The 27,965-nt window shown below is 40.8% G+C and overlaps 1 protein-coding gene across 8 annotated transcripts in view; it reads right to left on the bottom strand.

The window, feature by feature from the left end:
* Mphosph9 (M-phase phosphoprotein 9) overlaps window positions 1-27,965 on the bottom strand; it is a 69,154-nt gene that overhangs the window by 2,479 nt on the left and 38,710 nt on the right. For 7 of the 8 annotated variants that reach the window (XM_075978970.1, XM_075978991.1, XM_075978998.1 and 4 more), the window contains exons 14-22: window positions 27,530-27,594; window positions 16,544-16,645; window positions 9,986-10,114; window positions 8,906-9,081; window positions 6,832-6,978; window positions 5,341-5,461; window positions 3,796-3,899; window positions 2,920-3,167; window positions 1,799-1,867 (exon numbers count right to left, since the gene is read on the bottom strand). In XM_075978970.1, coding sequence (XP_075835085.1) covers window positions 1,799-1,867; window positions 2,920-3,167; window positions 3,796-3,899; window positions 5,341-5,461; window positions 6,832-6,978; window positions 8,906-9,081; window positions 9,986-10,114; window positions 16,544-16,645; window positions 27,530-27,594 — 1,161 coding nt within the window. Of the gene's footprint in view, window positions 1-1,798; window positions 1,868-2,919; window positions 3,168-3,795; window positions 3,900-5,340; window positions 5,462-6,831; window positions 6,979-8,905; window positions 9,082-9,985; window positions 10,115-16,543; window positions 16,646-27,529; window positions 27,595-27,965 lie in introns of those variants that run through there. The other variant, XM_075979004.1, reaches the window with a different exon arrangement.

Genomic DNA, 27,965 nt, shown 5'->3' with positions numbered 1-27,965 from the left:
AAACCAAACCCGCTAACGTAAAGGGGAAAAGAAAAAACTTTAAAAATTGTATTAGCAGCTTATTTCTCTTTTCATTGACATAATCTCTGTAGGGGATGAAAAAATGGCTCAGTAGTTAAGAGCATTTCCTGCTCCTGCAGAGGACTTAGATTTAATGCCCAGCACCTACATGTTGGTTCACAATGAGTTATAACTCCAGTTCCAGCGTATATGATGCCCTCGTCTGGCCTCCTTAAGCACCAGGCACACATGTAGTGCACAGACATATGTGTAGGTAAAACACTCGTACATATGAAATAATTTTTAAAGGAATAAATATAAATAAAGACAAATCTCAAGTAGTCCATGCCAATGTTGAATTCAATATATGGCTGGTGATGACTTTGAACTTCTGATCCTGCCTTCACCTCTCAAATACTGGGACCATATATGTGCACCTCTATATCCAATTTTTCAATTTATTATTACTGTGTGTTACTGGGGAATGAACATGGGCCTTGCATATGCTAGGAAATGTTCTGCCACCACTGGGCCACACCTTCAGTCCTTATACCCAGTTTTGTGTGGTACTGGGAATGGAACCCAGGGTTTTATATAACAGGCAAGAACTCTCAACCTAGCTAGATCCCAAACCTGTTTTATTTTTTGAGACAGAATCTAACAGCCTAGCCTGGCTTCCAAATTGGAATCCTACTGCCTCAGCCTGAAAAGCACAGGGATGGCATGTGTTGAGCCACAATCTCCACTTCAGTGCATGATTCTTTTGTTTTGTTTTAAAGAGATGTTATTTATTTATTATGTATACAGTGTTCTATCTGCATGTATGCCTTTATGCCAGAAGAGGGCAGCAGATCCCACTATAGATGGTTGTGAACCACCACGTGGTTGCTAGGAATTGAACTCAGGACCTCTAAAAGAGCAGCCAATGCTCTTAACTTCTGAGCCATCTCTCCAGCCCCCAATGCATGATTCTTAATAACAGGATGGGTGCTCTTTTTGTTTGTTTGTTTTTTGAGATGGTCTCTCTGTGTATGTAGCTTTGGCTGTCCTGGAACTTGCTCTATAGACCAGGCTGGCCTTGAACTCAACGATCCACCTGCCTCTGCCTACTGAGTGCTGAGGTTAAAAGTGTACACCACCACTGCTCAGTGAAGATGGGCGTTCTTTTTCTTTAATTTATTTATTTTTATTTTATTTGCATTGGTGTTTTGCCTGCATGTATGTCTATCTGAGGGTGTCAGATCTTGGAGTTACAGACAGCTGTTAACTGCCATGTAGGTGGTAGGAATTGAACCTGGGTCCTCTGGAAGAGCAGTCAGCACTCTTTTTTTTGGGGGGGGGGGATTTTTTTTTCAAGATTTATTTATTTATTATGTATACAACATTCCTTCCATGTATGTTTGTATGCCAGAAGAGGGCACCAGATCTCATTATAGATGGTTGTGAGCCACCATGTGGTTGCTGGGAATTGAACTCAGGACCTCTGGAAGAGCAGTCTCTTAACCACAGAGCCATCTCTCCAGCCCAAGATGGGCATTCTTTAATCACTGGGGCTGGACATAAAAGCCAGCACCTTGTGCATATTACACAGATAACTACCACCTTTCACTTTGCCATCACAAACTAACACTCTGAACCATAAGCCAAAATGAATGCTTCCTTCTATAAGTTGCTTTGGTCGTGATATTTTATCACAGCACTAGAAAAGTAACTAAGACAGTCCACCGTGCTCTATGATGCTTCTTAGAGCACTGAGTCTATCTAGTCCCTAATGCAGCTCCCAGCTAAGCTGTCTCACCTGATTTAGTCTTGTTTGTAAAGTGACTCTTCCTCCAGGAGAAGGCATCCGGCTTAATGCTGCCTCAATCTGTTAACAAGAGAAAGTATTCAAATAAAAACAAAAGAATTCTAATTATTGGCACTGAGATTTCTGACACAGAAGGGAAAGAAAAGATTTCAGCTTAGCATTTTCTTGTCCATCTTGGCTTAAGATAGTTCCCTATCTTAATAACAATCGTGTGGCTCAAGGGCATGTCTGGTGGAGTTTTGGTGTCCATGTACTGTACCCAAGGTGAATTCCTTATGACAAAGGACAGTGATGTCCTTTGTGGTGCTTTGAATAAGAATGGCTTCCATTGGTGGTGGAGCACGTCTTTAATCCCAGCACTCAGGAGGCAGAGGTAGGTGGATCTCTCTGAGTTTGAGGCCGTCCTGGTCTACAGAGTGAGTTACAGGACATGCTCCAAAGCTACAAAGAAACCCTGCCTTGAAAAAAAATGACAAAACAAAACAAAACAGAAAGGAAAAAAAAAAAGAATGGCCCCCATTAGGCTCATGTATTTGAATGCTAGTCATCAGGATTGGCAGTACTTGAGAAGGATCAGGAGGTGTGGCCTTACTGAAGGAAGTGTGTCACTAGGAAAGGGCTTTCAAAAGCCCAAGCCAAGCCCAGAGCTGCTCTTCCTGCTGCATGCATCTAAATATACAAAGAACTCTCAGCTACTTCTCCAGCACCTTCCTGCTTATATGCCCCCATGCTCCCTGCCATGATGACGGACTAACCCTCTGAAACCATAAGCAAGCCCCAATGGTTTTTGTTTTGTTTTGTTTTTTAATAAGAGCTGCCTTGGTCATGGTATCTCTTCACAGCAATTGAACAGTGACTAAGATACCCTTCCTATATTTGACTTTTTTTCTGTTAGTGGTTTGTGCTTGTGTGTTTGATTTGTTGTTTGTTTTGGAGACAAGGTCTCACCATATAACCCAAGCTATAACTCATGATCCTCATGCCTCAGCCTCCCAAGGGCTGAAACACAGGCATATGTCACTTTGTCCAGCTCAGTAATTCCCTTCTGACTATTCCCTCTAGACATAAGCATTAGGTTCAGGAAAAGTTTTTTTATATTTTATTAGTTTTACCTGGTCTTTTTCTTTGGTAAGTTCATCAAAAAATCGCTCCGTTTCAGCTAGGGTCCTAATTTTTGCTGTATATTCAAAATCGTTACCCTGTAGTGTTGCTGGCACCGGCTTACACTGCTCAAGGCTAACTGATTTACTCTTCTCCCAGGCTTGTCGTGCAGACACTTTCTTCACTCCACTTGGCAAGGGTTCAGGACAAGAGCTATGATTAACAGAGTCATCACTGGCTTTTTCTGAATACTTTTGTTCTGTCAGAAAAGAAAGAAATTTCTTATGTTTCTTTACTAATTTGTTTAATAGACTTAGACTGAATACATATCTTGCTCAACCTCACTTCCCGAAAGGAACTGCTATATGGCATAAAACATAATGAAAAGAAGCAGCATCTTTTCTTTCCTCCCCCATGCCAGTTTCTTGAGACAGAGTCTCACACTAATCCAGGCTGCTCTAGAACTCACTAATTAGCCCAAAATGACCTCGAAGTCATAGTAATCCTCCTGCTGCAGCCACCTTAGTGCTGGGATAAAAGATATGTGCCACCACCCCCAGCTGAAGAATACTTACAGTTAACATTATCAGGACCTAACCAAGTGACTTCATATACCTTATAGTTTATTCCAGGTTTAAAGTTGTGAAATGAAAACTACCCACAGCCTGAGTAGCTTATCAGCTACAGTATGAGGGGAGCTAAGCAGCACTGTCCTGCTGATGACAATCAGCACCCCACCTCTGCTTCCCAACCTGTCCATCAACACACACACAGTGAGCACACTGTGGATGCGCAAGCACAGGCCGTCTTCAGAGCTTTGCAAAGACACTGGAATCTTGGAAAACAAATGCCTCTCACTCTAACTAGTAATTTTTAGGAAAAGATACCTTCCGAGTCATCTAGAGGAAGAAACTGGAGCTGTTTCCTTGGATTGATTTGTTGTAGTGTAGACACAGGAACAGTATCTAAATCATCCAAAAGGATATCAAATCTAGTAAATGAAGCAAGTCACTTGTGAGAAAAACATGAAGTAAGTTTTCCCGACTCACTAGAGAGCTGAGCTGGCACCCCAGAAACTCATATAGTCACACTTTCTTTTATTTTTTATTTTTTTAGCTCCCCCCCACCCCCGAGACAGGGTTTCTCTGTATAGCTTTAGTGCCTAAACTGGAACTAGCTCTTGTAGACCAGGCAGGCCTTGAACTCAGAGATCCACCTGCCTCTGCCTCCAAAGTGCTGGGATCAAAGGTGTGCACCACCACCACCTGGCTATCACATATTTTCTTTAAAAAAAAAAAAGCTACTTGTGTAGTTTTATTTTTTTTTTAATTTTATTTATCATGTATACAGTGTTCTAACTGCCTGTATGCCTGCAGGTTAGAAGAGGGCACCAGATCTCATTACAGATGGTTGTGAGCCACCATGTGGTTGCTGGGAATTGAACTCAGGACCTTTAGATGAGCAGGTGGTGCTCTTAACCACTGAGCCATCTCTCTAGCCCTACTTGTATGATTTTCAAAGCTGAAACTAAATGTCTTTCCTGACATGAAGTTCTATTTCCACATTAGAAACTTAAGGCACTGGCTACCATGCCTCATCCAATCTCTCTAAGAAGCTTCTGGAACAGCAGGAGAGGCGTTCAGAAGGGGAAAGTGAGGCTTGCTGTGCTTAGGCCACTGGGTCTAGAACCAGGAGGCGGTTCTCCCTACTTCATCACTCAGTGCTGGGCTACTTCAAGATGGGTTCACTGCATCTTGAGATAGGCACCTGCCACCCTCACACTCACCATCTGGCACCAAAATGTCCCTGTATCACACACGCCTTGTCAGAAGCACAAAAAACCCTTCTACATCTAAAATCTGAGGAGATGCTGAGGCAGCATTTAAGAGCTAGCAATGGCAAGTTTCCATAGTGAAAAACTATTTTCTCCAGGCAGTTGTGGCACATGCCTTTAATTCCAGCACTTGGGAGGTAGAGGCAGCAGGATTTCTGTGAATTCAAGGCTAGCCCTGGTCTACAGAGAGAGTTCCAGGACACTCATAGCTAAACTGAGAAACCACATCTCAAACAAACAAACCTATTTTCACATATGATACTTTATGTTACATATGATATTCACATAAATGACCTAAGGCCACAGATCCCCAATGACAACTGAAGAATCAGTAATAGCTAAAGCTATATTGATGGTTCAAAATCAATAATGAGGCCAATAGGATGACTTAGTAGGTAAAGGTACTTGCCTCCAAACCTGATGCCCTGCGTTCAATATCTGAAACCCACATGTTGGAAGGAGAAAATCAACTCCCACAAGTTATCCTCTGACGTGCATACACGCTCATACATGCAAACACACACAGTAAATCAATGAGATGTCTTGAAAACGAATAATTTTTTTAAATTTTAAAATTCAACAACTTTACAGAACTTACCGAATAGGACTGCTTTCATTTTTGCTAAGTAGATGACTAAATCCTGGGGACAGATTTTCTTTAGGGGATCGCTTAGGACTATAAGTCACAGTCACTGGTGTTAACATAATCTCTCTTTTTGCTAAAGAGGAAAACAGAGAAGAAATATGATTTCCACCTATATTTGTGCTGGCAGAACTTATTCCTAATTTTAAAAATAATGAAATTCGCCAGGTGGTGATAGGGCAAGCCTTTAATCTCAGCACTCAAGAAGCAGAAGCAGACATATCTCTGCAAATTTAAGGTCAATCTGGTCTACAAAGCAAGTTCCAGGAAAGCCAAGGGTACACAGAGAAACCCTGTCTTGAAACACCAAAAAAAGAAAAGAAAACTCACCAAGGCCAGCTGGCCTGGGTCTGTCTGAAAAAGCATGGGATAAAACCGGACTTGCTGAACATAGTAGACAATGAGGACTACTGAGAACTCAAGAACAATGGCAATGGGTTTTTGATCCTACTGCACGTACTGGTTTTGGGGGAGCCTAGGCAGTTTGGATGCTCACCTTACTAGACCTGGATGGAGGTGGGTGGTCCTTGGACTTCCCACAGGTCAGGGAACCCTGATTGCTCTTTGGGCTGACGAGGGAGGGGGACTTGATCGGGGGAGGGGGAGGGAAATGGGAGGCGGTGGCGGGGAGGAGGCAGAAATCTTTAATAAATAAATAAATTTAAAAAAATTTAAAAAAAAGAAAAGAAAAAGAAAAAAAAGGAAGAAAGAAATTCCATAGCAAAACTTGATGGTATTGAAGAGAACACAAAGTGAAAATAAAACAACCCATAACTCTAATATCTACAGGCAATCCCTGCTGACACTTTAGTATCCAGACTATAGTCTCAGCACTGTAGCTCAAAACTGGTTCTTCAGGATTTTAGAAGTCAAGTGGAAATAAGGCAGAACCGCTGTGCAGCAGTGCCTGCTCCTGAACACAGGAGATACAGACTCCCCTGAGCGGGTACGAAAGGGGACATGAAATGCCAATGCTTAAGCTTTAGAACAGCCTGGAACTATGGGGAGGAAAAGCTAGGGAAGACAGACATCAGATATGTAAGAAGCATCTCACCTCTGTAATTTTCTCAATTAGAGCTCAAAAGAGATCAACCTACTCTAAACTTTCAAAAGCAACTTATGGTGCTAAGGACCACATCCATGCTAGGCCAGGGCTCCACCACTGAGCTACATCCCAAGCCCTTTCTGCTTTTTATTTTATTTTATTTTTATTTTAGCCTTGAATTCACGCAGTAGATCAGGCAGGCCTTGATCCTTGATTCTTAGCCTCCCAGACAGCTGGGATGACAAACCTCCACCACAAGCCTGGCATAAAATGAGGTATCTGTACTCAGACAATCTTATTCTCTGGTTGGTCTCAGGGACCCTGTACTCAGCATCCTCTGTTGGGGAGGAAAGCCAACTGAAAAGCCACTCCCCCCAGCCCAAAGCACACACATCTCTTACTTGGAGTGTTGGCTTTACGACTGGAGGGTGGGAGAGATGACGATCTTTGTGAAGCTGAACTCTGTCTCTTTGGTCTCTGCTGGGCACATTTCTCTGGGGAACAGCCTGTATTGACTGAAGGTTCAGTTTGCCGAGGATTCACTAATTCTGTATCAGAGAAACACAAAAAAATAAGGCAGACCTGGTTTCCACCATCTGCTTTGTCACAGCTGTTACCCTACAAGGCCCTCCACTGAGTGCACGCTCAAAGTGCATCTTCTGTCTAGGCTGTAATAGGGTCTGCACACGTCCCGCACTGTGACGACAGCAGTGCTGGGGAGGAGGCTTCCTGTCACAGCTGCACTCAGGCGAGTGCTCAGAGAGCTCATCTTTAGGAAGCAGGGTACTAACTTATTTACTAGGAGACCAGCTGTAGGGTGCAGCACCACAGATCTGAGGGTGTGCCTGGCAGGTCTGAGAAGCAAGCATGACAGGAAGTAGAGGACCAAGGGAGCAAGGCACAGTGGTCAACACCTGTCAGCCCAGCACTGGGGAGTGGAGGCAGATCAGAAATCAAGGTCACCCTCAGCACATAGTAAGTTCCAGGCTATGTGAAATCTTGTCTCAGAGAGAGAGAGTGGAGGGCAAAGAGAAAAAGCTGTGGGGTGAAGAGATAGGGATAGAGGGCAGAAACAGAGAGAAGCACCTAGACCTGGGGGAAAGAACACCTTGAAAGAAATTCCTCTTACTCTCTAGAGATGCTCAGTAACCGGGAAAAAGAAGGAAAATAGGAAAAAAAATTGGTTTTTCTCTATTTTTGACACTCTGGATCCTGCTGCCTCAGCCTCTGAATGCTGGGACAATCCCCCCACTCCCCAGCCATCTTACCCCTTGTTTTATGAATATCAGATGACTGCCACAATTTCCCAACACGTGCAAGTTAGACAAACAGATGTAGACAAACTCACTCTGTAGCCCAGGCAGGCTATGATTTCAATTCCCCTACTTAGCAGATAGAAGTGGAATGATACGCCTCCACAGCCCAGCTCACATGAACCTTATTTTCCTTATTATTTTTAGTTATATGCAGGTGTGTATATCGGCATATGGGTATGTGCACATGACTGCAGGTGCCTACAGATGCTAGAGGCATCAGATCCCCTGGAACCGGAGTTAACAATTGTAAGCTACCATGTAGATGCTAGGAACTGAACCCATGACCTCTGCAAAATCAAGTGCAGCTAACCACTGAGCCATCTCATTAGGCCTTTTAAATAATCAAATGCAATATGCAGTTCGCTTCGTATGAAAGGTACATGATATGCCAGGACAAAGATAAATTATTATTAAGGATCAGTTATCTATGAAATGGGGTTGGAGCAGTATCATAAATCAGGACTTAATTTCATTACCTGAGAATTTTATCTTATTTTTTGAAGCAGGTTCTCACTATGGAACATGTAGACCAGGCTAGCCTCAAGCTCCTACCTCTGCCTCTGTTGGGATTAAAGACACGCACTGCCTTGCTTGGCTGAAAATTTAATTTTAAAGACTATAACATAAATTAAGGAAAACGAGCCAGGTGGAGGAGGTGCACACCTTTAATCAGGGCACTCAGGAGGCAGAGATAGGCCTATGAGTTTGAGGCCAGTCTGATTTATAGAGTTATTTCCAGGACAGCCAGAGCTGTTACTCAGAGAAATCCTGTCCCAAAACACAAAATAAACAAATGAACAGAAAGAAAGAAAGAAAGAAAGAAAGAAAGAAAGAAAGAAAGAAAGAAAGAAAGAAAGAAAGATTTTTAAAAATTAAGGAAAAGGACAGATATCTCTTCCAATATCAAATAAGGAACAAAATACTACTTAGAGGGGTTAGAAAGATGGCCCATCAGAAGTATGTACTGCTCTTGTAGAGGGCTTGGGTTCAGTTCTCAACATCCACACAGCGGCTCACAAATATTCATAACCCCAGGTTCAGAGGATCTGATACCTCCATGGGTACCAGGTTTACACAGGCACATACAAACATCCAGGCAAAACACTCATAGATGTAAAATAAAATCAATGAATCTTAAAATTAAAAAGAAAATACTTACTACTTGACGTATCCTCTTTCTCTGTCTGTGTCCCCCAATTCTTAAATATTCTTTCATCATCAAGTTCCTTTAAAGCTTTCACGATCGGTGCGTCTGGAGCATCCCTCTGCTTTTTAACCAATAAGCTTGAAGGTGAACATCCAAGGGAAGAGTCCTTTTCTGGAGGAGAATGGTATCTAAAACAGTAGCTGCAATTTTAACTGCTGTGGGCTGAACATTTGCATGTCCCTATCCCATAATGTACAGATAACAGCCTAACCTTAGCTGGAAGCATTTGGAATTGGGGGCCTTTAAAAAGAAATGAAGATCAGACAGGTCATAAGGAGGAGCCCCATAATGGGCTGGAAGGTCCTCATGAAAAGAGGGAGGGAGTCAGGCCTGATGGCACGCACAGGCCTGCAACCCCAGCATTCAGGAGGCTGAAGCGGGAGGATGGTCAAGATTTTGAGAGTACACAGATGAGCTTGCTATGTCAAGAGTGACAGGATTATCCCACTGTCCTAACAAGCCTGCACTATGCCCCTGGGCATACAGAGAAGCACTGCAGAACCTATGAAGGTAAAACATCCTTTAAAAGAAAAAAAAAAAGCATTAGCCTCTCAGGGATGGGGAGATGGATCCACTGCTACAAGTGCTTTCTATACAAACAATCAAACAAAATGCCTAAACCAGGTTGAAGTTAAACTAGTAAAAAATTAATGGTCCTAGAATTCCAGCATGGGGTGGGGGTGGGGTGAAAAGCGGAAGATCAGGAGTTCGACCAAGGCATCCTGTCTACCCTCACAGCTGAGCTTTGCTGGAAGACAGTCACCCAGCTGCATCTACTCATCAACACTGTCTAGAATGGGTACCCCCTTTCCACAGCGGGGAAGCCCTACTTCTGAAAGACGGTTGAGTTGTCCACTCTCCTAATCCAGGAAGAACCTCAGGTCCATCTTCAAAGAGAAGGCAGAAACCCCAAAACAACTGTTTCTTGACCCCGCCCCCTCCACACAGCCCAACTTTTGACTAGTTCCTTTGCGGGGAGACAGTTCTGTCTCTATGAAAGCACTCCTCAACCGACCTCAGCGGTTCTCTCACCCAGGAACACGGGATTCCTCCAGCTGATTATCTGTCTTCCTGGTGTCCAGAGGCTGCCCAGTAAAAATGGAATACTCTGCTCCTGGAATCAGCCACTTCCTCCTACTGACATCTGAGGTCGCCAGTGTGCTGTAAGGAAAGGAAACATTCCATGGCATCACAAAGTTTGCGCTTCAATTTTAAGAAAACTTATGTATATAAAACGTTGGTGGATGTTTTGTCTGCGCATATGTGTGTTGGTGCCCAACAAGGTCAAAACAGGGCATTAGATGCCCTGGGACTGGATTTAGAGATAACTATGAGCCACCATATAGGTGCTGGGAATTGAATTCAGGTCTTCTGGAAGAGCAACTAGTGCTTTTAACCACAGAGCCATCTTTCCAACCTCCTCCCCCTTGCACTTCAACTTAGAATGTTTATATCAGAACAACCCATTCCCAAGTTTGACTTACATATTTGCACAGTGACTTAGAAACCACATATGGGCAACCTATACTTGAAAAAAATGAATCTTATTTTAAAGGTTTCTGGCTGTCTTGGAACTCACTTTATAAAACCAGGCTGGCCTTGAACTCAGGGATCCATCTGTCACTGCCTCCTGAGTGCTGGGATTAAAGGCACACAACCTCCCTCGATTTTCACTTTAACCCCAGGTCACTCTTATCCTAAAAAAAGATCTCTTGGTGAGCTGGGACCTGCCCCAGAGCCTTGTGTACTGTTAAGCAGGCTCTTGGCCACAGCTACACCCCAGGCCCTTCCCTCAATTTTTAAATGAAGAAACATTTTGAACATTCTTAGAAAATCACAGAAAATACAACGAGCACCCACCTACCTACTCTTGGTTTTAACAGATGCTTAGATCTTGGCCATATTTGTTTTTAATTGTAAGACATAACATTGTATACATATGTATAGCTGCGTTTGTTAAACAAGGGCACACTATCCACACCCTTCAATACGTCTTCTCTGCAACAGCATGTTCATGATTTATTCATGTTTGCATGCAGAGCTGTCAGTCATTTCTCCTATCTGATTGTGTCTCCTGATGGTAGATGCTGTTTCAACAATGCTACAATTAACATATGGAAGAAGTGACCTAAATTTCCAAAAACACAACCATAAAATGTGGGGTGCAGCCATCACTTCAGTCTTCTGACAAATCATCCTCTAGACAAGCGCTATCGCCTGCAGTCAGCCATTGGTGTCTGGGTTCCTTTCTTCACCTTTGCCAAACTTTGGAACAAATTAAGTCTGGCCTGTCTGATAATGGGAATGGTACATACTATTACTTTAATTGGCATTTTCCTGGTTTCTTAGGACAATAAGCATCTTTTCACTGCTATTGGCTGTTTTCTGTTTGTTTCTGTGCAGCTTCACATCCCGTCACCATTTTTCTGTGGAGAAAATTGTCTCTTTCTTACTGAGCTGTGATAGATATTTTGTAATCTGAATACTCATCCTTTATTTTTCTTGTTCATTAAAATAAAAGTCACACACAGGCACAGACACACATATGAACGAGCCAGTGAGATGGCTCAGTAGATTTTGGTGTAATATTTTCAGGTTACTTTACGAATAACAGAAGAAACACGGCTTACCTGGAAAGCATGCCAACTTGACTTGGTATAGACTTAAAAGAACATGTGGTTATCTTATAATGTGGAAGGATCATTGACATACAAAGACCCTAGTAAACTGTATTTCCCAAATAAATGCTTATGGATTTTCTTTTTCAGAAATTTACTTTGTTTATAGATGTATGTATTGGGGAGGGTATGCACATGCCATGGAGCACTTGGGAAGTTCAAAGTACAACTTGCAGGAGTCGGTTTTCTCCTTCCACCATGTGGGTCCGGGGTTCAAATTCATTTCAGGCTTAGCGGCAAGGGCCTTTACCCACTGAGCCATCTCGCCGACCCCAGCCACCAGCACTTTGGAAAGAAAAAAAGTATTCTATTTCTTCCTCAACCAGTTTTTTAATGTTCTATATCATACTCTTAAAATTAATACAAATTGACAGTCCAGATGAGACATCTGTAACACCTTTTTCTACAAAAGGCAAAAGAAAAAAATATTATTCTAAGTTTTACAGGACAAACAATATTCATCACCAACTACTCAACTTCATTGTTGTCATGCAAAAGCTGGAAGATGATATGTAAATGAATCAGTTTTTTTCTTCCTTACCTCAACATCAAAATATAGATAGCCCTTTAGCCCTAGCTGACCTAGAACTCATGATATAGATCAAGCTGGCCTTGAATTCAGAGATCTGCCTGTCTCTGCCTCCTGAGTGCTGGGATTAAAGACATGCCCCAAATATTCTTTTTCTTTTTTCTTCTTTTTTTTATTTTGATTTTTCGAGACAGGGTTTCTCTGTGTAACAGCCCTAGATGTCCTGGAACTAGCTCTATAGACCAAGCTGGCCTTGAACTCACAGACATTCGCCTGCCTATGCCTCCCAAATGCCGGGATTAAAGGTGTGCACCACCACCACCTGGTTCCCAAATATTTCTTATGCATGTATGTATATTCACATGCCAAAGGACAACTTCAGATGTCATCCTCAAAAAGGTTGTTCACCTCCTTTGAGACAGGGCCTTTCATTGCCTTGGAATTCAATTAGGTTAGAGTGACAGCCAGCGAGTACCAGGAATCCTCCTATCTCCAACTTCCCAGTGCTAGAATTAAAAGAGACACTATCACATCTGGCATTTTTAAATTTTATTATTTTATTTTATATGCATGAGTGTTTTGTCTGCCTGTATGTCTATGTACCATATGCATGCCAGAGAAAAGGGTGTCAGCTCTCCTAGAACTAAAATTACAGACCGTTGTGAACCGTCATGTGGATGCCCAGGTCCTCTGAAGGAGATGCCAGTGCTCTTAACTGCTGAGCCCTCTCTCCAGCCCCACACCTAGCATTTTCATGTGGGCTCTGGGGCTCGAACTCAGGCCCTTCAGCTTGTAAAGTAAGTGCTTTACCAACTGAGCCACACAAGTCCCAGTCCTGACCAAATACTTCAAATTCCTCAGTCATACACATCACAAAACATGACGGTGTAGCCTGGCTTGGCCTAAAGGCTACAGTCTGCCAAGCCTTCCTTTCACACACGACCACCCCGAATAAGCATATCACAATATATGCACTTCCAGCTGCTCGATGTGCAGGCTGTCTTCAACACACCTCAAACACTTCTCTCACTATCCACACTCTCCTGAGTCAAAGAAGCCCCCAGCTTGTGAATCCAAGAGGCCTTGTCAGTCCTTGCTCTAACTGATGGCTGCTTCAATTTCCCTCCTCACTTCCAGCAGGAGTTTCACAGGCTCCTTTGCCAAACTCCTCTACCCAGAACAGAAGTAGGGTTCCTGGGAGCTCTGTCTTGTGCCCACTCCCACTGACACTCAGTTCCTATCAATCCTGTAGCTGTAAGCACCACTGGCGAATAACTGACTCCAACATTGTACCTCCAACTTAGGAGTTTGGATCTCCAAGCCTAAGTTTACTATTGCCCACTTGATTTCTGCTTCAAGTCCGTGGGAATCTCAAGCAAAAATTCCCATGCCAGGCACTCTGTCTGATCTTGTCTTCAGTTCAACACATGGCAGCCTTTGGTGTTCTCAATCTCTTGCCTCACCAGCCAAGACACAACAATGTTCTGTGGATTACACCTCCAAAACCTTTCAAATTTTTTCTTGTAATTAAAAATATTATTCTTATTACACTTATTTATTTTGTGTGTGCACAGACATGCTGCGGTGCATGTGTAGAAGTGATAGGACAACTTCTGAAGTTGGCTCTCTTCCACCATGAGGACGTGAGACCTGGTGGCAAGCACCTCTGTACACTGAGCTGCCTCCCTGGCCTCATTCGGACAGATCCAGATACCTAGAAACCTGCTCTCCTCGCACTGAAATGGCCTAACTCATCTACTGTTTCCATGCTCTCCTGTTTCATCTCCTTTTTTTCATGGCAAGAATTTTAAAAAAGCAAAAGTCAGATGGCATTGTTTTCTAATAAAAATCTTCAGGGGACAAGATCACGGCTTGATACATAAGGTACTTACCTCAAAAGAAGACTACTGGCCTGGGTTTGAGCCATGGAGTCCATGTAAAGGTAGAAACAGAGAACTGATTCCAGAAAGTTATCCTCTAGCCCCCATGTAAACAATGGCAAATGGACACAACACACACACACACACACACACACACACACACACACACACACACACACACAAATAATATAGATCTTTAAAATCCTTGTCAGACATAATGGCACATGCCTTTAATTCCAGCACTCAGGATAAAGAAGTAGAAGGACCAGGTTGAGGCCAGCAGCCAACTCTATAAGTTCTAGGATAGCCAGGACTACACAGACAGACCCTACCCCCAAAAATCTAAAATAAAATAAAAATCTTTGAGAGGATTCTCAATGGACTTAGGGTAAAATCTAAATGCCTGACGGTGATTAGAAAGTTCACGGAGGCTGCATAACTTCCTGCTGTGGCTGTCTAAGCCATGCATCATGGCATAAATATCAACGTCCCTTACAGGCTCATGTGCTTTCACAGCTGGTCCTGAGATGGTGGCACTGTTTGGGAGATTATGGAACCCCAGGGGTATGGGGCCTAGCTGGTGGGAAGAGGTCACTGGGGTCAGGCCTTTGAAGGCCATACACTCACTCTGCCTCCTGCCTGTAACAGTATGAATGAACAGCACCCACAAAATCCTGGCACCTCGCATCCCAACCCACTGAAAGACTCCCCTCTTACCCAACCTTATGCCTCTTCTTTTGCTTATTCTCAGAAATTCAGTTTTTACCTTTGGTTTGGTTTGGTTTATGTTTTTATTTGTTTGAGACTAGGTCTTACATAGCCTAGGCTTGGTATCAACTGGATGACCCTGAACTGCTAATCTTCCTATATCCACCTCCCAAGAGCTGGGCCTGCAAGTGCATACATCACCACATCTACTGCTTTAAGACTTATTAATTTTTAAATTGTGAGGTGGGTACACATGCATGTCTTGGCTCACATGTGGAAGTCAGAAGGCAACTTTTAGGAGTTGCTTCTTTCCTTCTACCATGTGGGTTTAAGCTCAGGTCATCATACTTTGTGGCAATTGTCTTTACCTGCTGAGACAAATCATAGGTTTCTTTCCTTTGTGTGTGTGGGTGAAGCAGAAACCATAAAACAAACCAAAGCTGCGTCCCACACTTGAGGGTTTTCTTCATTTTTCTTTCCTTTCCTTTTTTTTTTTTTTTTTTTGGTTTTTTGAGACAGGGTTTCTCTGTGGTTTTGGAGCCTGTCCTGGAACTAGCTCTTGTAGACCAGGGTGGTCTTGAACTCACAGAGATCTGCCTGCCTCTGCCTCCAGAGTGCTGGGATTAAAGGTGTGCACCACCACCACCCGGCCCTTCCTTTCTTTTTTTCTTTTTTCTAAGACAAGGTCTCTTATGTAACTCTGGCTGTCTTGGAACTCACTCACTACGTAGACCAGGCTGGCCTTGAATTCAGAGACCCACCTGCCTCTGCCACCCAAATACACCACTACTCCCAACTATTTCTCTTCTTTTCAAAGATCTGGGCGGCAGGGCGATGTCTTCTACACCCATCAGAAAAAAATGATGAGGTTCAGGTTGTAGGAGGACACTACAAAGGGCAGCAGATTAGCAAATCAGTCGAGTTTATAAAAAAAAATGCTATTCACATTGATGTTTGCTGTTTTGTTTTAGAGACAGGGTCTCTCTATGTAGCCCTGGCTGGAATGAAACTTGCTATGCAGACTAGCCTCAAACTCAAAGAGATCAACCTGCTTCTGCCTCTAAATACTGAGATTAAAGAGGCATATGCCACCATGCCCAGCTGTCATCCACACTGAAATGGGACAGTGGAGAGTAGGTTAATGGCACAATTGTCCATATGGGCATTTACCTCAGCAAAGAACAAGGAACGCAAAAAGATTCTGGAACGGAGAGCCAAATCTCACCAAGCAGGAAAATGATGGAAAGCAAATAGAAGGAAGAAACACTTGAAAAGACATAGAAATAAAATAATCTCATCTATAACTCTCATTAAAAATGGCTTAGGGCTGGAGAGACGGTTCAGAGAATAAAGGTGCTCATAGATCATTCACAGGGACCTGAGTTTAGCTCCTAGGACCCATGTCAGGTGGCTCACAGCTTCCAGGAACTCTAACTCCAGGAACCTGTCACCTGCTTTTGGACTCAAGTTCATATACCCGCACAGACACATACTTAAAAACAATAGAAATAAATCTTTTTAAAAAGTTGCCTACATGGAAAACGAAGGTCTTTTAAAAAGTAAGAGATGTGGAGAGCACTGGAGACACCGCATCAAGAACACAGTGCCCACCTAACTCTGCTTTTCTAAGCCCTGAAACTGCTTCTTTGTAGGGCTCTGATGACATCCAGCGACTGTGACTTTAATGCATATCTATGACCATAAGAATATTTAGCTCTGGCTTCCTAATTAACAGAGGCCTCATTAGAGGCACGCACTACACCTTGTTGCAAGGACACTATGTGAAGTCACTTACTTGGCCCGGGATGGCCTCGTGGGACCTTTAGCGCTGTGATGAAGACTCAGCATATTCTCATGTTCTACTTGTTTCACCTGAGCTTCGAGTTTTGAGATCATCCTAGATCAAAAACAGTAAGACAAACACATTACCACAGATTGAAAACGGAGCTAAACTACCAGGTGTTACTTAATTGTCCCTCTTTAGGAAGGCAATAATACCCTGCTCTCCAGAAACTTCCTTCACAGTAAAATGGCACCATTAAACTTTGAAAAACTAAAAGAAAGAAAAGGGTGTGGGGGACAGGGGAATAAGCAGGACAGCAAGGACACTGGCCTCTGCAAAGCCACATTGCCTAGGCTATCACAAAGGAAGGAAGGATAAGCAGGCATCTATGAAGTATGCAGGACAGAAATTAAATTTAAAAATCAGCATCCTAATTTTGATAAGAGGCAAAAGCTAGACTATTCCTAATAACTGTCACCCCACAGATGAGGCAACAATTCATCTCATTTGTTCCATGTTCAGAAACAAAAGCCTCCCTTCGATTCTCTCCACAGAAGATAACTACCCCAAACAACTGTTTCCAATTAGCATGGCCCTCCTTTTCTTTGAATGTATTAATTTGATTCATTTATTTCAGTTAGTGTGTGAGTGTGCTCGAGTATGTGAGTATAAACTAGTCACTGTGGGTATGTGGAAGTCAGAGGCCAACTCTCAGGAGTCAGTTCTCTCCTGCTACCTTGTGGGATCTGGGGATTGAACTCAAGTTGTTGGGTATGTATACAAGTGCTCATCTGCCCCTCTTTCCTAGCTTTTAAACTTGTGTACAGGGGCCAGCAAAAGGGACTTCCACTAAGCTTGAGAAGGAACGGCTCTAACATGACAGGTAATCCTTCCAACATGGCAGGAAGTTGGCACATCTAGACACTTCGCTATTCTGCTCTGTGTAAATCCTTCACATTGCAGTACATTTCTAAACTTAGGGTATTATTTGATCCAAACATAACTATTAGAAATATGTATGGGGCTGGAGAAATGGCTCAGCGGTTAGGAGCACTGGTTGCTCTTCCAAAAGTCCTGAGTTCAATTCCCAGCAACCACATGGTGGCTCACAACCACCTGTAATGAATGAGATCTGGTGCCCTCTTCTGGACTGCAGGCATACATGCGGGCAGAACACTGTGTATATAATAAATAAATAAATCTTTAAAAAATATGTATGGAAACTAATATATATATAACTTTTTTAAAAAAATTAGTGTTAATAATGTGTATGGATACATGTCTTTGTGTAAACATGTGCCGTGGGTGCAGGAACAGAGGCTAAGAGAGGAAGCTGAATTCCCTGGAGCTGGAGTTCTATATAGGAGGTTGTGATGTACCTTACAAGGGTGCTAGAAACTGAACTCATGTGCTCTGGAAGAGTACAGTGTGCTCTTAATCACTGAGCCATCTCTCCAGTCCAAATTAAGATATTTATAATCATTTGCAATACAGATCATTTATGATTGTTGCTACCTATTCAAGATCATTAAGTCTCTAAACCAGGTATTTTTTGTTGTTTTAGTTTGGTTTTCAAGAAAGGCTTTCTCTGTGTAGCCCTGACTGGCTTCAAACTCACTGAGATCCGCTTGCCTCTGCCTCCTGAGTGCTAGGATTAAAGACATGTGTCACTACACCTGATCCAAGCCAAGTCTTTTAGGAAGTGGATTCCCACAAACATATTGAGAATTTCATTTTCTTTTGGAGTGCAAGAGAAACACAGTGAAACAGACTGCTTCTTCCAATTCCTTCTAGAAGTTACCATTCAGACTTCTCATTATATCCCCCCCCCCAAAAGCATGATGTCTGGAGAAATGCATGCACCTGACTCAACCTCTGTAGTGATATTTCATTTATATTTTAATAAATAAAGCATGCCTGAAGGCCAGAACACAAAACAGTCACACTAATCAGCCATACAGGCCAGGCAACGGTGACACACTTTTAACCCTAGTAGCCACACTAGTTTTCCATAGAGACAGAACAGTGGTGGTGCATGCCTTTAATTCCAGCACTAGAAAGGAATATAAGGCAGGTTAAGACATGAACTCGCTCTCCTTCTTTCAGTCTGAAGATTTCATAGAGGTAAGAGCTCTCTAGTGGCTCTTTGCTTTTCTGATCTTCAGGTTGAACTCAAATATCTGTCTCTGGGTTTTAATTATTCATGCTACATATGGTGCCCAACGTTTAGAGTACAAATTTCTGAAAAAGCCATTTGCCTGTCACTTTTTTAGTCATTGGTACAAGCCAGAGCTGTATGTTTCAGTCTCACCCAGCTAGGCTTTCTTTTCTTTTTTCCCCAGGAATCTGAGAGAATTGGAGATGTTCCTGTTGTATATGTAGCTTCTCTGAAATAGTCTCCAGCTAACACCCAAACTCCAGAAGTATCTGGGCTCCAAATGCCACAGGAAATCACCGGCCCTACACTGGCTAGTTCTGCCTTCAGGAAACCTCCCTCCACATGTGCTTCCCCCTGCCCCAATGTTTTTTCAGACAGCCGGCTCACTCGCTTGCTTTCTCTCTCCTCTCCACGCCCCTTCTCTCTGTGTCTCTCTCCCTACCACTCTCTACCATGGGTTGCAGGCTCTCCCAGAACCTCTTCTCAGGCAGCTGCCAAACTAGGTAGCTGTCTTGAAATCCACTCAGACTCTTAATGTTTTACGCGGCAGCAACAAGCCTCACATCTTCATTAACATCACTGGTACATATGGAAAGACAATTAGGATTTTTCTTTGTTTGTTTGTTTTGAGACAGGGTTTCTCTATGTAACTTTGGTGCCTGTCATGGAACTTGCTCTTGTAGACCAGACTGGCCTCGAACTCACAGAGATCTGCCTGCCTCTGCCTCCCAAGCTGGGATTAAAGGCATGCGCCACCACTGCCCAGCTGACAATTGGGAATTCTTAAAGAGAATGGTTAAAAGAGGTTTCTTCCCACATTAAAAAATGGGGAAAAAAACATTACAATGGAGGGATTTATGTCTCTGTAAGATAATATGCTAGACAGTTTGAAATCAGAACGGTTAAATGGAGAGGAGATCTAATTTAGATGGAATTTATGTAATTTCAATTGTAAACATTATCAGCTTTATCATTTTTATTGTATCACTAAAGAAGTTGGTTAATCTGAGGGCCTTCGAAAAACTTAATAAAACAGATCCCAGAGATATTCAAATCCAGACAGAGGAATTTAATGGAAAACCAATTTCAGCGTTACATTTTAAGAACAGAAAGGAACATCCTAAGGTTTTCAAACCAACTTTAATACTTTCAGTAACTTTACAGGAATTGCCAAATGATAGAGAGTAAGAGCTGCATGGACTCCTGTGCCAATGTGAGATTTAAGGAGATTTAAGGAAGCAATAGTCTCATGTGGCATGCATTCATCTTTTGTGAAGCAAATGTTAAACTCATGGTCAGTTTGTAATAGAATTATCCCTAAAGACTGAAAAGAATTGGTTAAACATGTTTTAGAGCCTGGTCCACAATTACAGTGGCATACCTGGTTCAGAGAAGAGGCCAAGAATATTGAACAGAGTAAAGCCAAAGATCAAATTCTTGAAGAAGGAAACTATGCTACTGTAGAAAGACAATCTCTCAAAGATGATTACATGGTGGCTTTATGCCATGTAGCAGTTTTGAATGCCTGGGACAGAATTGAAGAAGCAGAAGAAAAGACTGAATCATTTACTCAAGTCATACATGGCCCCAAAAGAAACCTTCACAGATTTCTTATAAAGACTGACATCAGCAGTAAATAGAATAATACCTATTTCAGAAGCTAGACAAATAATAATTGAATCTCTGGCTTTTGAAAATGCCAATTATCTATACAAAAAGATAATTAGGCCATTGAAGGCAAGACCAGCACCTTTGGAAAAATGGATTCAAGATACAATTAATATTAAATCTCATGAACATGATGATGCATGGATAGGAGAGGTGATTTCTAGAGATTTGAGGAAAAATAGAAATGTCAAGTGTTATAATTATGGCACACAAGGTCACCATAAAAGGGACTGTAGACAGGATGTTCCTAGAAACAATGTTTTTTCAAAGAATAAACCATTTAGAAGGCCCCTCCCTTGTGGATTATGCAGAAGGTGTGGCAAAGGCAGGCACTGAACTAATGAATGTAGGTCAAGGAACATTCAAGGTAATCTTTTGTTGTTGTGGAAGTTCTGTGTAGGGCGGCCTCTCACAGGCTCCCATGTCAAATACAGTTCAATTACTTCCTGCCATTGTAGAGGAAACTCCTTGCCAGAGCAATTAAAAAACTTAATGCCTATTTTAAGAAACCATATTGCTCTGGATGATAGAACAGCTAAAGAAGAGAAAACAAAATATTCAAGAGAAACCATAAAGTGAGTATTTTGGCAAACTTCTGTAAATAAACAAAGACCAAAATTAAAATTACGAATAAATAATGTTGTCGTTGAAGGTCTGATAGCCACAGGTGCGGATATAACAATAATTTAATCAGACTCTTGGCATCCAAACTGGCCTCTTCAAGATCTAAATGTTCAGTTTTGAGGGATCAGAACTTTATCTCAGGTAAAGCAGAACATGAAATGGGCTGAATGTATGAGGCCTGAAGGTCAGAAAGGAAAATTAAAACCATATGTGGCTAACATAGCAATGAATTTGTGGGGACATAATTTGTTACACCAATGGAATATTCAGATTAACATTACCCTGATATTAGAAACAAACCATAAATTAATATATGTTTCTGGGAAAAATATTAGAAGACTTTATAAAGAACAGTCATCAACCATTCAGGTTGTACAAGAACAGGGCACAACAGCTGCTGATATTTCAAAGGCACCAACAGCCATACCTTTAAAATGGTTGACAGAGAAACCTGTATGGGTTAAGCAATGGCCTTAAACAGTAGAGAAACAGCAGGCTTCAGAACAGCTGGTACTGGAGCAACTAGATGCTCAGCATATTGAATCTACCAGCTCTTAGAATTCTCCTGAATTTGTTGTTAAAAAGAAATCTGGAAAATAGAGAATGGTGACAGACCTAAGAGCTGTTAATAAGGTGATTCAGCCAATGAACTCTCTACAGTCTGGAATTCCTTTGCCTTCTCTATTGCCTAAAGGATGACCCATACAGGTATTGATTTAAAAGATTGTTTCTTCACTATACCTTACAAGAAAAATATTTTAAAAAAATTGCCTTCACAGTGCCTTCTTACAATGATTCTCAGCCTGCTAACAGATATAAATGGAAGGATCTCCCACAGGAAATGTTAAATAGCACTACCCTGTGCCATTATTTAATTTGTAAGTCAGCCACTGGAAATGATACATAAGCAATTTCCTGAATCTATAGTTTACCATTACATCGACAGCATTTTGCTATTTGATTCAATTGTAGATACTTTAGAAAAAGTGTTTGAAGAAGTAAAGAAAATTCTGCCTTGCTGGGGATTACAAATTGCTCCTGAAAAAATACAAAGAGAAGATTCTATTAATTATTTAGGCTATAGGGGGAGGGGGAGGGAAATGGGAGGCGGTTGCGGGGAGGAGGCAGAAATCCTTAATAAATAAATAAATTAAAAAAAAAGTAAAAAAAAATAAATTCCATACGTGGCGAACCAAAAAAAAAATTATTTAGGCTATAAAATAGGTTTACAAAAAATTAGACCCCAAAAGGTACAAATTAGAAGAGACTGACTGCAGACTCTTAATTACTTTCAAAGATTGCTAGGAGACATTTCCATCTACGGAGCACTATTGGAATAGGTCTTGATGACTGATTAATTTAAACAAAACCTTAAGTAGTTCCAGGGAATTATCAGCTGAAGCTGAGAGAAAATTTGCTTTGATTGTAGAGAAATTACAAGGCACATATGGATTGTGTGAATCCAAATTTTAACTGCATTCTGGTCCCTCCAAATCCAATTTTAATGCTGAGGGAAGACATTAGCTTAGAATGGATCTTTTTACCACATAAACCAAGTAAAAAATTAAAAGGTCTCTGAGTTAATTCTAAAAGGAAAATTGTGACTTTGTCAATTAGCAGGAATAGACCCAGAAGAAACTATAGTGCCTTTTAATAATGATGAAATTGACAAATTACAGGAACAAAGTGAGCCCCTGGTAAAGAGCTTCTAGTAATTTTGGGGGAGAGATTAACAACAACTATCCCCAAAGCAAGAAAATTCAACTCATAAAGAGAACTAATTGGACAATTCCTTATATTGTAGGGGACACATCAATAACTGGAGCCCCTACACTCTATCCTGATAGAAGTAAATCAGGAAAGGAAGGTTTTGAATCAGAGAATTTAAGTTAAGCCCTTACTATTCTTTACAATTCAGAATTATATGATATTCTCGTGATATTAAGGGATTTTAAAGAACCTCTCAACATAGTTACCAATTTGCAATATTCAGGAGATGTTTTGCATATTGAAAACACTGAATTTATACGAGATACAGAATTGACTTTATTATTTATTCAGTTACAAGCTATAACCAGAAATTGGTATCATCCCATATATATAATGCACATCTGATGCCATACAAGTCTGTCAGGTCCTCTAGCACAAGGTAATACAAAAATTGATCAATTATTGATTGGAAATGTGCAGAAGGCCTCATAATTTGTTTTTAAAAAATCATGTCAATAGCAAAGATTAAAAAAAAATACTTGTTCTATCATGTGACAACAAGTCAAGGAAATTATAAGGAAATGTCCTACTTGTTCATTATACAACCAAACGCTAATACCTGTAGGAAGTAACCCAAAGGATGCTGGAATGAAACCTGGAAGATGGATGTATTCTATTTTGTAGAATTTGGAAAACTAAAATACATACACCACACCACTGATAACTATTCAAGTTTTCAACAGACAACTTATAGACAATGCTCCAGCATATATCTCCAAGAAAATGAAACACCTTTTTGCTTATATAAAGTATATTAAAGGTATATCACACAATCCTACAGGTCAGGCAGTTATAGAAAGATCAAATCAAACTCTAAAAGATATGTTAAATAAACAGAAAGGGAGGATAAATACTCCCAGAAATAGATTGCATAATGCTTTGAATTCTCTAAATGCTAATGAGAAACAAACAATAGCCACAGAGAGACATTGTATAGTAGAAAAAAATCTATGGAAGGAAATCTGCCGATATACTTTAAAAATGTACTGACCTCAGAATGGAAACCAGAACACGTGTTATGGTGGGGAAGAGGTTTTGCTTTTGATTCCCCAGGAGAAAAATCATGGATAACATGAAAATTGATAAAGATTCGATTTGAACAAGAGACACCTCTTAATTAGAAGAGATGATAGTCCATCAAACAACATGGCCATTTAATCTAATCTAACATATAAAACTAACAAATGCATTTCATTTGATCAGATATAATTTGCCAAAATAGAATCTCCCCAAAATTAGGGTTAGGGAAAGATTTTCTTTTTGTCTTTTCAGGGAATGAAGACAACCAGCTAAGGAGTTCAAAGACCACTGGACAAATGAGACATCTGAAGAAAAAGGACAAATCATCCCCAAAAAAAAAATGTCTGAAGAAAAAGAGTAAATTGGCCTAATGATATATCACATTTTCAACAAAATAATATTTTATAAATCTTCCAATTGTTTGTTTATGATGTTCTCTACAGATATATAATACAAATGTTCTTCTTTGGAGTTGGAGGGTGGCTCTCTCCTTCCCTAAACCCAAGCAGACTTATTAAAGTGAAATCTAAAATCTCTGTCTAATGTCCGAAGAACCACCTGATATGGGAGAGAAGAAAAACAAATATTTAAGGAATATTTTATTGCCACTAATCTCATAATCGTTTGGTTTTTATATTGACTCTTTGAGGTATAAATTTTGTAAGATTAATAAATATATTCTAATTTTTTGTCATGATATTAACGGTCATATAGAGTACTAACTAATTCTAGAAAAATGTTTCATCTGCCTTCCTGTACATGATTTCAGGTTTGAGTCTCTATCAGTTTTCGACAGTGAACCATAAACATGCCTAACAGCGACCTTTGAAATCTCCAAAACGAGGATGGAGCCCCACAATGACAATTCCTCCAGGACTATGATAACACCACTAAGCTAAAAAACACCACCTAAAGATCAGCTTAGGACTACAAACTTCTCAGAATAATTTCAAGATGGATAGCTGAGACAATACAACCTAACAGACTACTCTGAGCACTGCATGTTCTCATTACACACAGACTAGACAAGAAATGATACAGCCACCTCTCTCAGACTTGACAATGGACACAAATTTTTCTTTCCAGGATCCCATAAAGATGCTGTCACCACCATACAGCAGGAAGTAAATTTAAGAATACAATGTCTACATTCCCAAGAGGTGGGGTGGGTAGTTTTTGTCATCAGTGGGTTACAGGTATTTGTCATTGTTTGAGGGGATTGGTTACAAGTTGCTATTGGTAATAGGAGCAGGGGAAAAAAGCTAAACGAAGGAAATTAGATTCAAGGTTTTTGTTTGAAAGAAAGGGGAGGCCAGGCGGTGGTGGCGCACACCTTTAATCCCAGCACTCGGGAGGCAGAGGCAGGCGGATCTTTGTGAGTTCAAGACCAGCCTGGTCTACAAGAGCTAGTTCCAGGACAGGCTCCAAAGCTACAGAGAAACCCTGTCTCGAAAATAAAAAAAAAAAAGAAAGAAAAAGAAAAGAAAGTGGAGGACATAGTAAGATCGATTACTGGTTCTACTTTTAAAAAACAACTACTAGTTTTAAATGTTTTGTATACTGTATATCAATTTTGTATATTGATACAAATTTGAGATTTTGTTAGAACATACTACACATACATTTCTACTCTCTCATTGAAGGTATTGTACTTATATAACTCATTTAACAATGTAATGCAAATTTCTAATCCCTGAAAATTATTATTACCAACTGTTTAGGATAATAAGGAATCCAGGTTAGTAGTTAAATCACCTATTATAATTGAACTTGTAGCTGGGCAGTAGTAGCACACACAATCCCAGTACTGTGGAAGCAGAGGCAGGCAGATCTCTGTGAGTTTGAGGCCTGCCTGGTCTACAAGAGCTAGTTCCAGAACAGGTTCCAAAGCTACAGAGAAACCCTGTCTCGAAAAACAAACAAACAAGAAAAAACCTCTGAGATTCCATCTTACACCTGTAAGAATGGAAGATCAAAAACACTGATGACAACTTATGCTGGAGAGGTTGTGGGTACCCTCTCTATTGCTAGTGGAAGTACAAACTCGTATAGCCACTTTGGAAATCAGTATGGCAATTTCTCAGAAAATTAGGAAACAATCTACCTCAAGACCCAGCAGGACCAGTTTTGGGTATATGCCCAAAGGATGCTCAATCATACCACAAGAACATGTGCTTAACTATGTTCATATAGCATTGCATGTCACAGCCAGAACCTAGAAACAACCTAAATGCCTCTCGACCGAAGAATGGATAAGGAAAATGTGGTATACTTACACAATGGAGTACTACACAGCAGAAAAATTAACATATTGAAATTTGCAAACAAATGGATAGAGCTAGAAAACATCATATTGAGTGAGGTAACACAGATCCAGAAAGACAATTATCATATATACTCACTGATAAGTGGCTTCTAGACATAAAGCAAGGAAAACAAGCCTACAATTCACAATCACAGAGAACCTAGACAACAAAGAGGACCCTAAAAAGACATACCGGGATCTAATCTACATGGGAAGTAGAAAAAGAAAGATCTCCTCAGTAAATTGGAAGCATAGGGACCATGGGAGATGGTAGAAGGGGAGGGGGGGAAGGAAGGGGAGCAGAGAAAAATATATAGCTCAATAAAATCAATTAAAAAAAATTTTTTTAATTATAAAAAGAAAAAAAAGAATATCCTGCTTCACAAAGAAGTATATCAGCTATGCTAGGCCTGTAGGCAGAAGATGGATGCCCCAACATTGCAGAAGAACTTTGGGTGACTGTAGAGGCAGCCAGCTGTTTCTGTCAATTCTCACATATTTTGGAAGTAGTTTGTTTGCACTTCCTGCTTACACTCAGTTAATATTATTTTCTTCTTGGTTCTCTGAGGGAGTTGAAGACTAGAGAATTATAGTTTTCCTTGTTTACCAGACACTAAAGCAAGTTATGATAGAAAGTAAATTAGGTACAAGACTTTGGACTCACAAGATAGGATAAATATGGAGTATTTTCACTGAATTTGTAAAACCAAAAAGTACTAGACATTGTTAATATATTTATTGACTGCATATTCTTATATTAGTTCTAGCCTTTTTTATTGGTGCTACAAACCACCAATATATTCTAATCACGTAAGTATCTCCTGAGCTAAAATGTAATGTATTTCCATGTCCAAGGATTAGGATAAAACTAGCTGTCAATTTTAGACAAAAAGGGGGGAATGTAGTGATATTTCATTTGTATTTTAATAAATAAAGTTTGCCTAAAGACCAGAACACAAAACAGCCACACTACTCAGTCATACAGGTCAGGCAATGGTGCCACACCTTTAATCCCAGAAGTCATACTAGTTAGCTATAGGGGCCTGGCGGTGATGGTGGTGCATGCCTTTAATCCCAGCACTAGAGAGTAATATAAGGTGAGATGAGACAGGAACTCATTCTCTTTCAGTCTGAAGATTTCATAGAGGTAAGAACTCTCTAGTGGTTTTTTGCTTTGCTTTTCTGATCTTCAGCTTGAACCCTAATATCTGTCTCTGGGTTTTTATTATTCGTGCTACAAACCACCAATATATTCTAATCACGTAAGTATCTCCTGAGCTAAAATGTAATGTATTTCCATGTCCAAGGATTAGGATAAAACTAGCAGTCAATTTTAAACACCCTCAGGAGAGAGTTTATTTTCCTCATTGTCAATACAAACACAAAGGACGATTAGCAGCATATTTTATTATTGCAGTAAGAATTTACACAGAAGAACAAAAAAGACATTTACCTTTTCAAATCAGAAATCTGAGTGTGTGCATCAAGCAGTTTGTTCTCAGTTGTGTTTAATGTATCCTAAGGGGAAAAAAAATTTCCGTAACTAAAGATAAGCATGCAGATGGAAACTTTTACTTCAAAGTGTGTTGTAGAGACCTAATGTAAGGCTAAACAACCAGCGGTCAATTACCATGAAACTCAGCAAGGATGGCATCAGTGTGGAACCAATCCAGGCAACTCAAGGGGGAAGCGATAGCATAAACACTGGCCTATACCCGGGACTCTAACAAGACACAACCCATTGCCTGCTTAACTAGAAGCAACCCCACATTAAGATGGATCTATTTTAGCTACGACTGTGACTGAAGGCTTAGCAGAATGGCACAACAAAAACCTGAAGTGATGTTTCAGACACTGTGGTTTATTTCTGAACCCAGTCTCAGCTGTAG

The sequence above is a fragment of the Microtus pennsylvanicus genome, chromosome 1, assembly GCF_037038515.1.
Source record: "Microtus pennsylvanicus isolate mMicPen1 chromosome 1, mMicPen1.hap1, whole genome shotgun sequence".
NCBI classification, from domain to species: Eukaryota; Metazoa; Chordata; class Mammalia; order Rodentia; family Cricetidae; genus Microtus; species Microtus pennsylvanicus.
Note: the sequence above shows the minus strand (reverse complement) of the source record. Positions and strands in the feature narration are given on the sequence as shown.